At 34.8% G+C, this 15,214-nt stretch overlaps 1 protein-coding gene across 1 annotated transcript; it reads left to right on the forward strand.

The window, feature by feature from the left end:
- The first annotated feature begins 52 nt into the window (after positions 1–52).
- LOC126777356 (uncharacterized) lies at positions 53–9,812 on the forward strand. The gene is made up of 13 exons (XM_050500384.1): positions 53–231; positions 728–866; positions 1,386–1,530; positions 2,224–2,387; positions 2,538–2,664; positions 3,408–3,540; positions 3,922–4,051; positions 6,296–6,490; positions 7,083–7,227; positions 8,153–8,290; positions 8,576–8,660; positions 9,020–9,231; positions 9,543–9,812. The coding sequence occupies exons 1-13, from the start codon at positions 122–124 to the stop codon at positions 9,779–9,781; spliced, it is 1,962 nt and encodes a 653-aa protein (XP_050356341.1). The 5' UTR covers positions 53–121; the 3' UTR covers positions 9,782–9,812.
- The last annotated feature ends 5,402 nt before the right edge of the window (positions 9,813–15,214 follow it).

Consider the following 15,214-nt stretch of genomic DNA (forward strand, 5'->3'; position numbering starts at 1 on the left):
ATTGACATTGTTTTCAAACGATTTTGAATTTAGTTTGAATTAATCAAATAACCGTTAAATTTTATTCTAATGTAGTGTTTTGTGCTTATTCAAGTTGAGTAATTGCTTAAATTATATTAAAATGAGTGCGGAAAAGCTAAGTAGTGATGAAGTACCAGAGAAGTTTACCAATTGGCTACTGGCTATGGGATGTCCCACGGAAAAAGTACCATCAATCGAAAGGATTACACAGTTTGTATTTATTTCTTATTTATTTAAATTAACTATTAAGAACTCACAATTTTCTCTTTTGAAAGACTTTTTAAAAAAATATTTTTAACTTTCCTTACACTTTCTCATAGTTTATACTTGCAATGTATACATAGAATAATTATAATACTTATCCTAAGTTATTGTAAATTATTCAATATATTTTCCTCAAAGTTTGCATTATTGTAATGAATAAAATAGATTTATCTAATTCTAAAATCCAAATGTTTAATCAACAAATAGTATTGGATTAATTAATTAATTGACATATGTTTGTTGATATAGTTTCCCAATCTCATAGACATTATAATCAATAGGTACTTAAGTAAAAGCATCAAGTTGTTTATTTTTGACTAAGCTGGTACACATATTCACCAGCCCTATCAATAAGTTTTTTAAATAAGAAACTTAAGGAGTTAAAATTTGGGTAATCACTCGTAAATAAAAATATAGCAATATTTTTTGTTTTTAATTATAGAATGTGTAGAGGCCAGTACTACATGGTATGGCGCAGCCTTATGGAACATGTTGAAGCCAAAAATATTATTCGACAGAAAAGACTACAAGTATTCTGTGATGATGTGAAAATCTGCAAAGAAAAAAATGTATTCAATGAGGTAAAAAATATACTTATGTTTGTTGTTGTGAAATGATTATTAAAATAATAAGAATAAAGATTTTTTTAATGTTAAATATGTAGATTAACGGGCAATTAGGATACCTAATTATAAGTGGTCACCCTCGCCCAGACATATTGGCAATGTAAGAATTAATATGTTCCTCGTGGCTGTATTTACACTGGCTGATTAATTCTTCAAATTTGTAATGAGATGGACTTACAGAGCCTTACCACAAGTAAATTGTTATTGATATTATTATTTTGCACTGATTAATCATTTAATATTATATTTTATATATACTTATGTTTTTTTATCAAATTATTTTTGTTAAATTTATCAGCATAGTATGTCAATACGACATTACATGGTGGTAGATTTATGACAATCAATAAGCAAGTGTAATGCTTCTATATTTAATAAAGATTTTTGACTTTGACTTTGACTTAACTTTGAATATAAAAAAAAAAAAACGTTTTTTATTTGAAAACTCTCTAGTGTACTTTATGATTATTTCAGTGTAGTCCAAGTGCAGTGGTCCCAGAGCAGATTTTGGTGTGGAGGAACCAGCAGGAGCTCAGAGATAAAGTGGCCGATGCAGAAGCAAGAGTCGAACAAGCTCAGAATAATCTCAACGAGCTTATAAACAGAATATCCTGCAAATGTAAACTCTTATTTCTTCTTAGTTTGATTATTTTAATTTTACTTTAGGAGGGCAGACAAACAAATGTGCCGTTTAATGGAGTGGTCTTCTTACAGGATCATAAGAAGTTATGTGTCTTGAGACTGTAATTACACCGATAAACCACATTTTGTTTCTTAATTTGTGCTTGTAATAGATGTCATGCTCGGCCTTGAAAGATAACACTTTGGGGAAACCTACATGAGTCTGCATGAAATTCTACCACATAATTGCTTAACTCAAGGAGAGCTTAGCTCAGTAGTGGGACATTTATATGTTACTACTTAGTAATAACACAAGCCTACTTATTAATAAAATTTTAAGCTGAGATGGCCTAGTGGTAAGAACACGTGTATCTTAATCGACAATCATGGGTTCAAACCCCGGCCAGCACCACTGAATTTTCATGTGCCTAATTTGTTATTATAATTCATCTCGTGCTTTACGGTGAAGGAAAACATCGTGAGGAAACCTGCATGTGTCTAATTTCACTGAAATTCTGCCACATGTGTATTCCACCAACCCGCACTGGAGCAGCATGGACGAATAAGCTCCAAATCTTCTCCTCAAAAAAGGCAGAGGAGGCCTTTAACCCAGCAGTGGGACAGTCACAGCTGTTAGTCAAATAATGTAGAAAGGTTACAAATAATAATTGCTGAATTTGTGTTCTTTCAGTAAGTCAAAGAAACATATCGCGACGCCGAATAGAAGATTTACAGCGTCGCACTTGGTTGCTTCGACAAGTGTCGAATGAACTCAATGTTAAGAAAGCGAACTTAGAGGAGACAAGATCAATAGCTAAATCACTGTTTGATGTGAATAACGATGAGGATATAGAGGTATTATTATTAATATTCTTTAATATAATTTGACCATTAATGTATAAAACTGCTTTTTTTTAAATTAAATTAAACTGGTCAATCAAAGTTAAATTCACATTGCAAGTATATAAATGTAAACAAAAAAAATTGACAAATTTAAATTTTCAGAGCAAATTAGAGAAGTATATTACCTCAGCAATGCCAACGAACCAAACTGATACAATGCCATTATCAAATCCCATTGCCAGTTCCTCTATAGTATCTACAAATGAAAATGAAACTGCCAGTGAAAAAGGTAAGGACGTTAATTTATAATTTTTATGTCTTCCACCCTGTAGGATATTGTGCAATGTTCCAGCACTATAGCATGGCAACTGCTGTGAACTCTGGAGCTTGATTCTGCTACGCTGGACGCCCCAAAAGTCTGTGAAACCAAACACTCCGTTAAACCATTAATGAGACACACCGGCATAAAAATGTCTGGGCATGGTACCTTTCCGATCTGGTGGAATAGACACTCGAAGTGCCCTTCAAAGCACCAGCATCTATCCTATGTGATACTCGGTCACTTGGGTGTTCCTTACTCTTTGGTAGCTCGCGAAAACAAACCTTCAAATCCTTAGACCCAGCGCTGAGATCTTTGCAACCTCAATGCTAAGTTTGTCGACTTTTTCGGTCGTCTCGAAGGTAATTCCCCCTTATGTATTTTCCTTGAGAGTTGTATCTCATACAACTCTCAAGGAAAACATTTGCCTTCAACGCTCAAGATTGAGTTATTTATACAAATTAAGCAAATGAAAAATCAATAGTGCTTGCAGTCTTCGATTAAGATTCGCGTGTTCTAGCCACTGGGCGAGGATGTATTTAATTTCAAATGGTTTTAATATATATTCTTCAACATAGATTGTGTTTGTGCAGGCACATTAAAATAATATTAATATAAATTAAAGATAAATCTACACCAAAGGCACGGACAACACATATAGATACAAATACAAGAAGAAAATATTTTTTATATATATGTATTTTATTTTACAGAGGAGAACAGGATATCGCTGGTGACCTGTCGTGGAGACGTCCTGTGGCCGCTATTGTACGAGAAGCGATCGGCTTTAGTCGCAGAACTGTCTCTTGTTAATGCAAAACATACACCAGATATTGATAGTAATAGGTAATTTAAATCATTTATTTTTTATCTGTGCCGTAAAATAGGATATGTTATATATTATGCCTTAAAATTAAATTGTCATGATGTTATAGAGGAAAATTTTAAATGTTATTGAAAATAAACAATAATTTAAAAAAACAAGTTTATTTAAATAAAACCTCTTTTGTTAATTTTTTGTAAAGAATTAATAACAACTATATAAAGAACGTAACATATTTAATAAATTCAAGAATAAATATACCTATATATAGATCTGTACAAATGGTTTTTGGTTAAGCCCATTAAACACATAAAAAATCACGCCCATACTGTAGTTAATTAAAATATATATATGCATATAATATTAAGCGTTGAGGATTATATGTTATATATTTAATTTTTTAGGATCACTCCCCAATCAGTACTTGCTCATACTGCAGCTCTGCATTCCAATTTAGCCCTTGAGGTTATGAAGAATAAGGTCTATATTAAACAAACTCACGAAAGATTCGCTGCTGCTGTCGAGGAACTCAATGTGAGTAATAATTACATTTAGTATAATTTATACATTACTCCGAGGAGCTCCCGGTCGTTGACCAAGGAGAGATTAGGGCGGCTCTAGAACAGCTTAAAAACAACAAAGCTCCGGGAGATGACGGAATCACAACAGAGTTGCTTAAGGCAGGCGGGACTCCGGTCCTGAAAGAGCTAGCAAGCCTCTTTAATTCCGTCATCCAACATGGCAAGACCCCGGAAACGTGGAGCGGGAGTGAGGTGGTACTGTTTTTCAAGAAAGGTGATAAAACCCTCTTGAAAAACTACAGACCAATCTCCCTCCTGAGTCACGTGTATAAGCTGTTCTCAAGAGTCGTCACGAACCGTCTCGCCAGACGACTTGACGAGTTCCAGCCCCCAGAGCAAGCCGGCTTTCGATCAGGCTACAGCACCGTGGACCACATCCATACTGCTCGGCAGATTGTGCAGAAGACCGAAGAGTACAATCAGCCGCTGTGTATGGCATTTGTGGACTACGAGAAAGCCTTCGACTCCATCGAAACCTGGGCAGTGCTCGACTCATTGCAGAGATGTCATATCGATTGGAGATATATCGAGGTACTGAGATGTCTGTACAACGCCGCTACAATGACTGTCCACATCCAGGACTGTAAGACGAAGGCGATCCAACTGCGCAGAGGGGTGAGACAGGGGGATGTAATATCCCCGAAACTGTTCACCAACGCGTTGGAAGACGTTTTCAAAACGCTGGATTGGACTAGGTATGGAGTCAATGTAAACGGCGAGTACATCTCACACCTTCGATTTTCCGACGATATCGTCATCATAGCAGAGTCGCTGGAACAACTCACCGAAATGCTGCGTAGCCTAGGCGAGTCTTCCCGGTGTGTCGGTCTCGGTATAAACTTGGACAAGACCAAGGTCATGTTCAATAGGCATGTCGTGCCGGGACCGATATACGTCGAGGGGAAACCTCTCGAAGTTGTTAGTGAATATACCTACCTAGGACAGATAATACAAGTCGGTAGGAACAACTTCGAGAAGGAAGCCGATCGAAGAATTCGCTTGGGATGGGCAGCATTTGGCAACCTTCGTCAAGTCCTCAAGTCGTCTATACCGCAATGTTTGAAGACGAAAGTCTTCAACCAATGCGTCTTACCTGCCATGACATACGGTGCCGAAACGTGGACACTAACTGCGGGACTAGTCCACAAATTCAAAGTCGCTCAGCGTGCTATGGAGCGAGCTATGCTCGGAGTATCTTTGAAGGATAAGATCAGAAATGAGATTATCCGGAAAAGAACCGGAGTCACCGACATAGCTTGCAAAATTAGCAGGCTGAAGTGGCAGTGGGCTGGTCACGTATGTCGTAGGATGTCGATGGCCGTTGGAGCAGACGAGTCCTAGAGTGGAGACCGCGAATCGGCAAGCGCAGCGTAGGGCGCCCTCCAGCCAGGTGGACCGACGACCTTAAGAAGGTGGCGGGCACCAACTGGATGCGGAAGGCGGAGGACAGGGAGCTTTGGCGCACCTTGGGAGAGGCCTATGTTCAGCAGTGGACAACGATTGGCTGTTGATTGATGGATTGATTGATAATATATACATAATATACATTCTACTGGTGGTAGGGCTTTGTGCAAGCTTGTCTGGGTAGGTACCACCCACTCATCAGACATTCTACCGCAAAATAGCAGTAGTTGGTATTGTTGTGTTCCGGTTTGAAGGGTAAGTGAGCCAGTGTCATTATAGGCACATACAAGAGACATAACATCTTTGTTCCCAAGGTTTGTGGCGCATTGGCGATGTAAATGATGGTTGATATTCTTACAATGCCAATGTCTATGGGCGTTGGTGACCAATTATCAACAGGTGGCCCATATGCTCGTCCGCCTACCTTTTTTCTCTTTTTTTTATAGAATAGGAAGGCGAATGATCCCAGACGAGCTTGCACAAAGCTCTACCACCAGTAAAATATAAAGATATTTATATAAATATATACTGTAGTAAAAATGTAATCATTTATTTACCAATAAATACTGGCCAAGGAAGTTCATTTCTTGTTTGTTTTATTACTATTACCAAAAACAACAGTGAATTATTCACAACAAAACCGGTAAAAGTTATGGTACTTAACACCAATATTGAATACTAATACATTTACCAAATGTAATATGTCAATTTGTTAATAATCACCGGTAAAAGTAGGTAATTTATTTATTTACTTTAATTTTATTTATAAATCTGTTTTCTTTATTTGTTATAGAACTATATAACTGGCGAAGCTTGTGAGTTGCTTGTATTACGCTGTGAGCGAGCTAGATCGGAAGCCAGAGTTAAATCGATGAAAACTCTTCTAGAAGAATTGTCCACTAAGAGCGGCGTGTTCCGCGTCGAAGGTGACGAGGTTGAAGATAACCAAGCTACCGTTAAGAAGATTGCCGCTATCGATAAAAGTATTGTAAGCATATTTATAATTTTATCATTCATTTTTTGAAGGTAGACGAGCAAAAAAAGCAGTAAAAAAAAGTGGGCACCGTCGCCTGAGATGATGGTCCACCTTACCGATTTCTCTAACGAGAATTTAATTACTTGTATTACTCCTGGCTGCTGAATTTCGCAACCAGACATCGCGTCACAGTTTCAAATTCCATTCACACCACCTCGATGTCTGGAAATCCACAACAGTACGATTTTTCAGGCATTTTCTGGCTCGCGCACCCACTCAGTGGAAAGAAATAGGTTACTTTTGTCCAGCACGTAAACTGCTTCCGGTCACGTCAGAACCACCGGACTTTGAGTGAAATTATGCACTTATGTTAGCAAATACATTTCTGCATTATAATAATGTACTGCACAGTTGGATTCTACTTAAAGAATGGCTGGCGTGTGTTGGAATCAGTCAGAAGATGATAAAATTTATACTAAAAAATTAATTATAGATCAAAAAATATAATAAAACAATCGATAGAAATATATATAATTTATGGTCATGATAATGATTTAATTATATCTATATAATTCTACAATGAAGATTTTGTTTTTTTTTGCAGATAAACGCAAGAGACGAGTTAAAGAGGCTGATACTATCGTTAGCGGCAACTGAACGGAAGATAAATAGCATCAAAGAATGCTTAGTCGCTGTTTTCAATGCCTTCCATAATAATACAAATATACAGGAAAGTGAACGATTTCGCGGTAAGCTGTTTGTGTATACGAGACAAACATTCAAATAAGTCTATTCAGTAAGGCATTTAGAAGTGTTTTGGAATTGCTAACTAATATGGCTAAAACATTCATCATACATTGGTGGCGAATAGGCGATCCCTTACATCGCCAATTCGCCACCAACTTAGCGAACTAATATATTATATCCCTTATGTCTATTATGACACTAATTAACTTACCCTTTAAACCGTAACAAAACAATATAATGTTTTGTTATTTGGCTATAGAATATCTGATGAGTGAATGGTACCCAGATAAGCTTGCACAGAGCCCTACCACCAAGGTAATTTTCATAATATGTATCAAAAACACTCGAATCTTCTTTTTACTTTATTAAATTGAACGTAAAGGTACCTCGTTCAATTCATTCATTCATTCTACTGAGATAAACCAATAAAAAGCATAAGAGTCATTCTCTTTTTAAATGACATCCTCATAAATACATAATAAACCTGTATACGAGTAAATTTATATGTAATGTATTATATAACAACTGTTTAATTGATTTTTATAAAATGGTACTTCTTGAAGAATATCATTAAAGGAAGAATAGCAAGTCTATTCAATCGAAAAATTCCCTGTAATTCGGGTCAGAAAGCCACACAGGCTTTCTGACCCGAATGTACACACACTCCCGGGCGTCGGAAAGCACATAAAGCCTGTCCTGCACTTATAATGTTTTCATGTCAGTTGTACATTCCATGACAAAGTTTGTTATATTGTTTATTTTTGTGTGTGTTATATTTATACGCTTTCACGATATAACTACACAACCGATTATTATGGTACTTTGCGTACACGTTGTACAGATAAGGACATACCTGGTACCCCTGACTATGCCTTCGGCGGAGTTATCTACTAATATAATACTCTAAGATTAATGAACTTTGAACAGGTGTCCAATTAGACTTTCCACAAGAATCGATATCAATGATTCGTCAGTTCTACACAGAGAGATGTGAGCGGAACAGGAATAATGGAAACCTGAGTCTGGATTGCGATGTATCGGACACATCGTTTAATGATGTTTCAGGTATGTATTTATGTGTATATACAACGCAAAAGGGTGGAAAGGGCTTTTGCTCCGAGACCTAAGTTTGGAAAAGAAAATGAACATTGCCCCCCCCCCCTTCCTCCCACACTGCGGGGCGTAACCGCCACCAGACTCTACTCAATATTATTTATTATTATTTATCATGTGATGTTTTTAAACAAATTCAGCTTTTTGATAACCCTATACGTTCAAACCTGCGTTTACTAACTTAATAATAAAACAATTAATTTTTAAATATCAATTTTGTTTTTTATTATTTTTAAGATTCCAGTCCGAGGTTCGTGGACGAATTGAGAGTATATTTAAAGAAATTCAACTTGGAAAAGAACAGAAAACTCATTTTGGACAGGTAATATTTTTGGTTAATCGTTTGTCAATAATTTTTATTATTATTTTTGTGTGTTGGTTCAAAGGTTGTCACGAAGAGATCTCTCCCTATTCCTGTTTGGATAAGTCTATCCCGTAAACATTATCTTGTGTGTATCTTGCATTAATATACAATAAAATATTTACAACTATAATAACACTATTGTTCAAGTATTCATATATACTAATAAATTAACACTCTTTTTTAACTGAAAAAAAAACTAATAAACCAAATTACATAAAATTTATACCAGAAGATTTTGAAGAAAGTTTAAGTATATAATATTATTAGATTATATTTATATTTATAAAAAAAAAATTGTTTTTGGTTAAAATTTTCAGCGGAGAAAAGATTTGGATATTTGAAACTTTAAAGACACTCGCATCCCGACTGGGTTTCCGCTGGCTCAGTGACGATGTAACGCCAATAATATGTCCGTCCGTTCGTGTTTCAAACGCTGTACAAAGCCTCGTTCATAGAGTACAAGAAAAGACTGTACTAACGAATATTGTAAAGGGGGTAAATGAGAAAGGAGCCAGTAACATTGATATAGGTAAGTTTTAAATATAATTGTAATCAGCATGAATTTGCCGGGGAAGTGTCTATATCTGTTGCAATAACAACATACCATATTGTTGCAAAATAGGCATCTTCTATTCAAAGCCACTTTCATCTTAGACTATTCTGAAAAGTATAATCTATAAAAATATTTTTTATACTGCACAACTAAGCGAAGAAATCGTGAGATCCTAGATTAAGGGATAAATTAGTACAGAAATCTAGCCGCTTCACTGAAGAATTTATTAAATATGATCACGTTAGTTTGTCAAAGATTTTTACGTTAATTTTTAATTTATCTTTCAGATATATCTTCTAAAGTACGTAACGAAGAACAAGTCGCAGATAAAATAAAGAAAAGCATTTCCGAGAACTTAATCCTTTTACAGAAGATCAGCAAGACGTTCGATCTTAGTCAGGAAAATCTACAGTTTTGGGCAAATGACGAAATTAAAAAGTTTATGTCTACCAACAGGACAGTCGATGGGAAGACGTATAAGGATTACGAAAGTTTTTATTTAGAAAATATAAAATTAAAGTCGTAATACATTGTTTTTATTTCAATAGTAAAATAAGAAATTATATAGTAATATGTAATAACATACGTCCTTTTACTGCGAAAGTCCAATCGAAGTTTATAAAAAACATATAAATGTACAAAAATGCAACGATACTTCCAATTTCTGAAGAACACAACACACGCCAAAATAGTGTCAATAACATGAATTAATAAAACTAAAAGTAACTTATGTACCGTATTAACAATAAAATGATACAATAATAATTACTAATAAGAACAAAATTGAAATTATTTAATTGTAGTTATAATTTTGATGGCATTACAAGTATCGAAATCCGTGTTTCAATTAGTTAAAAAAATAACCCTTCCTTAGCAGTCGGGTAATAAATATTAAGCAAATGGAATTTTGACGCATCTGATTTGGTTATGATGGCGGTGATATGCTTAAAACTTTATCATAAAATAACCATCATAAAAGTTAAGATAAAAGAAGCAAACTTCTGAGATACTTTTAGAATTAGCTTTGAAATATTTACAGTACAGTACAGTAACAGCCTGTTAATGTCCCACTGCTGGGCTAAGGCCTCCTCTCCCTTTTTGAGGAGAAGGTTTGAAATATTTAGGAAAGGATTTTTTTTTGTTAATGAAAATAAAGTAAATATGATATGTAGTGTTACACTACACTATTGAATTTATTTCTGTTGATTCAATTTAATTAATTATTTAGAGTTCAGACTAAAATCGACTATCTTTAAATTGTTTTTTTATTGTTTTAAAAAATAAACTTAACTGAATTTTATTAATGGTAATTACAGCTTTTGCTCAAACAAAAATAAAAATCCTACGTTATTTAATAAATTCAAAGAATTCGAGCCAGGTATTCTTGGCGATTGTATTTCGACTTACTTTTGTAAGTATTAATCATATTGTAATATATAATATTAGATGAAATACGAATTATTATTAAATATTACTGAAGAGTATCTCATTTTTTGAAAAATGGAAATGGATTCACTTTTAAGGTTCAGTTTCAGGTTAGTCAACTTCTGGACAATCTTTGTATTATAATCTTATCTTCTTCTTCTGCCCAGCGTTTTCCCAGCCTAGTAATGCCAGAGTCCGCTTTCCCGCATCTATGCCCGATCTAAAGCGTCCTCCTTAGTGAGATCGTGCTCTCTCATATCGTCCCTTACAACATCGTATTATAATCTTATACTATAACCTATTCCAACCACAAGTGGAGTAAACCCACCCAAAAAAAAATAAACAACTTTGTCACCAATATCATTGGTAAAAAATGGCGACTTCAATGTCCGCGAAGTTGTAATCGGAACTTCGAAAGTTAAATTTATATGGTTATACATAGTTAACCCCCAACAGGCGCGCGTCCCAATATGGGACGCATCAAAATAGCGCGTCTGGCGACCGTCTCAATATGGGACTATTGCCTTGAGTCTCGTTATACAGCAAAAATAACAATAATATAGGATTATCTTACTCGCACCTATTTCAATGTGTATGGGAAAGAATAGGCTAGCAAGCGATACAATAATATGGGCTTACAAGAAAGGAAGGCGCGAAAGTGTGAAGAAAGTATGTTATTATTTATAGTTTATTTTTAATTTGTATGGAAAAGTGTGTAGTGATACTGAATTTAGTAAATATACGATTAACCTATAAAATAAAGCAAAAACTGTACGTAACAGTTTTAATTTTAAAAATATACCTTATTTTACACAATATTTTTTGCAATTTTTACTTCCCACTTACCTTCCAATGTTATCAACATGTATGTAAAAAGCTTTAAATATTTACATACTACTCTACGTAGGGAATTTTATGAAGAATCCATATATATCCATATCCGTACATGTGCGCAGGAATTACATGAACAAATTCCTTCCGCCCCCTTTTACTATCGAACGGCCAGGCAAACGCGACCAAAGCGCCATAGGTACACAGTGGAAATTCTCCGCTTACGTACCAAGCGCTTTGAATTCACATTCATCATTCGCACTGCGAAACTATGGAATGTTTTGCCTGAGTCTGTATTTTCTGATAGGTACAACGTTGGTGTCTTCAAATCCAGGATTTATATGGATACATCTGGATACATAGCAATGTAGCTTTAGACCGTGTCGATGCTTAAGATCAGGCAAGTCAACGGTCGAACGCTTGCCTATTAAGTGTAAAAAAATAAAAAAAATATTTATCTCCCAAAACAGGGAATGCAGTTACTATGGCAACATTATAAGCACACATTGAAAAATTATTACTGTCTCAATCGCGGTTTCACGGCCCCTTGGTCTATTAGTTTCTCTGTTGGGTCGGGGGCCCGTGGCTTTTCGTCAGGCCTGCCACCCTATAGTTACGCCACTGTATAGGTTACAATGTTGTGGGTGATTAATCGTACAGTAGATTACTATAGGCCCTGTTAGGCTCTGATATGTGGAATAAACTAAAAATGAGATTGGCCTGGCAATTAAGAATGATATTGATCAAAAACTACCAACTGGCTACTGAAATTTTATTTTATTTTAATTATTTATTTATTTGGGAAAAGTACAGCATAATATAATACATAAACATCTGGTAACAAAAGAAGTCTCACATAAGCCAACAAAGTTTCCACTTTTACATTCATACATGGAGTGAACCTAATAATAACAAGTTATATAACAATTAATTAAAATATATAAAGTCAAGTTTTTAAAAAGTAATTTAAAAAGCAGAACAAAAAAAATAAAAATATAGGAATATGTAGCATTTACTATAATTGTCACATGCTCTTACCAAAAAGCGATTTTTGCACAGTTCGTTCTACACATTGGGACATAAAAGGTATGTTTTGAACGGGCAATGGAATGTGAACACTTGATATAAATATTGTTGAATAGGTACATTGATTAGGTTTTTCTTTACAAAATTATTTACAACTTTGCAAAGAAAAACCTGATCTTTGCATTCCCTGCGTTTTTCAAATATGTATACTTATACTACACTTTTTTTTTAAATTTATATTTCAAAGTTTATATTTATTACAAAGTAGGTATATCATATTTTTAGGAATGGATATATTTTATCAATTACTATACTTTAAATTATATGTGTTTTATATGTTTTTATCTTTTTCTCTTATATTTATTTTTAAATCTTTTACAAAGTAACTTTTCTAGATTCCATGTCGGCAAATTTAGTATATTCGTTATATAATTTAGCTATTCGTTTCAATTTCTCTGAACAAACATTTCTATATTCACCAAAGTGAGATAATTCAGACGTTCTTGACTCATAATGCTCCTTAACTCATTTTTTATACGCTTCAATTTCGAAAATGATTGTTTCACGTGGATTGTCTTAGTTAGAAAAGGTATAACGTTTCGGTTTTACGTTTTTGTGTAATAATCTCTAAAATAACATACTAGCAAATCTCGAGAATAATCCACAATAACAAACAACAACAACAAAATAACATCGTCTCGCGAGCATCGACGCAAGTTTGCCGACGCTACCGCTAGCGGGTGGACCGCGCGTGTCTTTGTACATTATGGCCGGATTCCATTCGGATTATAGTAGCTGTAGCCTATTCCAATCATAGGGTAAAGACAAATAAACAACATTGAATTGACGTGTTATCATTGGTCGAGATCTTGAATAATCTATGGTGTATTTGCGAAAAATAGCGGGTTGAATTTACCGAAGTGATTATCGGAACTTTGAAAGTAAAATTACAGTGAAAATAAGTAGCTAAGCGGAGCAGGCTTGTTTTATAAATAAAGATATGTAAGTAATATGCACATTTCAGTGTTGAATTTGAGTATCTCGACTGCGAATTCCTATTAGTCCATACACATCGTATTTTTTTTTTGTTTTGTATTATCCACAGACGTAGGTCGTGCCATTGTTGTGTCTTCCTACCGGTTTATAGTTTGGTATTTTATGTTCCTGCATATTTTCATTTCCACGCAGCAACACAATCAAAACTTTTGACTTGATTGTAGTTTTCTTTATTTTTATAAGAGAGGGATTCTGGTCTGGCTGGTCTGTATGGCATTCGGAATAAAATTTATAATCCTTTGTCATTTGAAAAATTATCTCAATAATTATTAAATTATTTAATAAATTGATCTATTGAGAAAATACTCTGTTTTATTTCAACAAAAAAAAAAATATATTAAATATTCTATAGGTAACTAAAACTAAACAAAAACAAAAAGGGTTATTGTAATAATTCATAGTTAAAGAAACTATGAATTATGGAATGTGGAAAAATCTACTCGAATATAAATTAAACAACCCTAAATACCTATATATTTTGAAAAGAAGCTAAAAAATGTTTTCGATAAACAAAAACATCGAAAATTAAACAACCAAATAAATATTTGCAAGTTTTACTACAATTAATATGTATATAAGTATCAATCAATCAAATCAATCAACAGCCAATCGTTGTCCACTGCTGAACATAGGCCTCCCCCAAGGTGCGCCAAAGCTCCCTGTCCTCCGCCTTCCGCATCCAGTTGGTGCCCGCCACCTTCTTAAGGTCATCGGTCCACCTGACTGGAGGGCGCCCTACGCTGCGCTTGCCGATTCGCGGTCTCCACTCTAGGACTCGTCTGCTCCAACGGCCATCGGTCCTACGACATACGTGACCAGCCCACTGCCACTTCAGCCTGCTAATTTTGCAAGCTATGTCGGTGACTCTTTTCTGATCTTATCCTTCAAAGATACTCCGAGCATAGCTCGCTCCATAGCACGCTGAGCGACTTTGAATTTGTGGACTAGTCCTGCAGTTAGTTGCCACGTTTCGGCACCGTATGTCATGGCAGGTAAGACGCATTGGTTGAAGACCTTCGTCTTCAAACATTGCGGTATAGATGACTGGAGGACTTGACGCAGGTTGCCAAATGCTGCCCATCCCAAGCGAATTCTTCGATCGGCTTCCTTCTCGAAGTTGTTCCTACCGACTTGTATTATCTGTCCTAGGTCAGTGAGTGTCATCGACGTAAGCGCACGGAACTATATAGCTCCGTAAAAAAAAATTGTTTTAAAAATATAAGGACTGTGTTTTGAAATCATAAAACGTAGATATGTGTAAATAACAAAGACAGTGTGTGATCTATATAAAAACATTATTGTTTGAATAAGTTTAATACGCAAAAGGGTGAAATGATAATTATATAATATAGGTACTTTTACTGAGGGCAGTGACTTATTTTACGAGCAAAATAAGTTAAAAAAGTAGTGTATTAATAAAAATAAATGCTTTATAAAACGATTTTAAGAAACACCTAAAGTTCTAGTAATTTATTTTAAAACAAAGAAATACTTTAAAAAATATACAGTGAAGTGAGTAGACACAAAGAGAATAACTTTTTTTGTAGCGGGTGTTTAATAAAATCTCCAGGCGCAGATTATAATATTGTACATACAGTTCGCAATTTTTACTTGAACGATA

Source organism: Nymphalis io, chromosome 22 (genome assembly GCF_905147045.1).
Source record: "Nymphalis io chromosome 22, ilAglIoxx1.1, whole genome shotgun sequence".
NCBI lineage: Eukaryota > Metazoa > Arthropoda > Insecta > Lepidoptera > Nymphalidae > Nymphalis > Nymphalis io.

Bases quoted from the DNA above. Each gene is read 5' to 3' on its own strand.
- LOC126777356 (XM_050500384.1), top strand. From the start codon at position 122: ATGAGTGCGGAAAAGCTAAGTAGTGATGAAGTACCAGAGAAGTTTACC. The intron at 2,388-2,537 runs GTATTATTATTA...TTAAATTTTCAG, and splicing joins ATAACGATGAGGATATAGAG to AGCAAATTAGAGAAGTATAT. The intron at 3,541-3,921 runs GTAATTTAAATC...TTAATTTTTTAG, and splicing joins CCAGATATTGATAGTAATAG to GATCACTCCCCAATCAGTAC.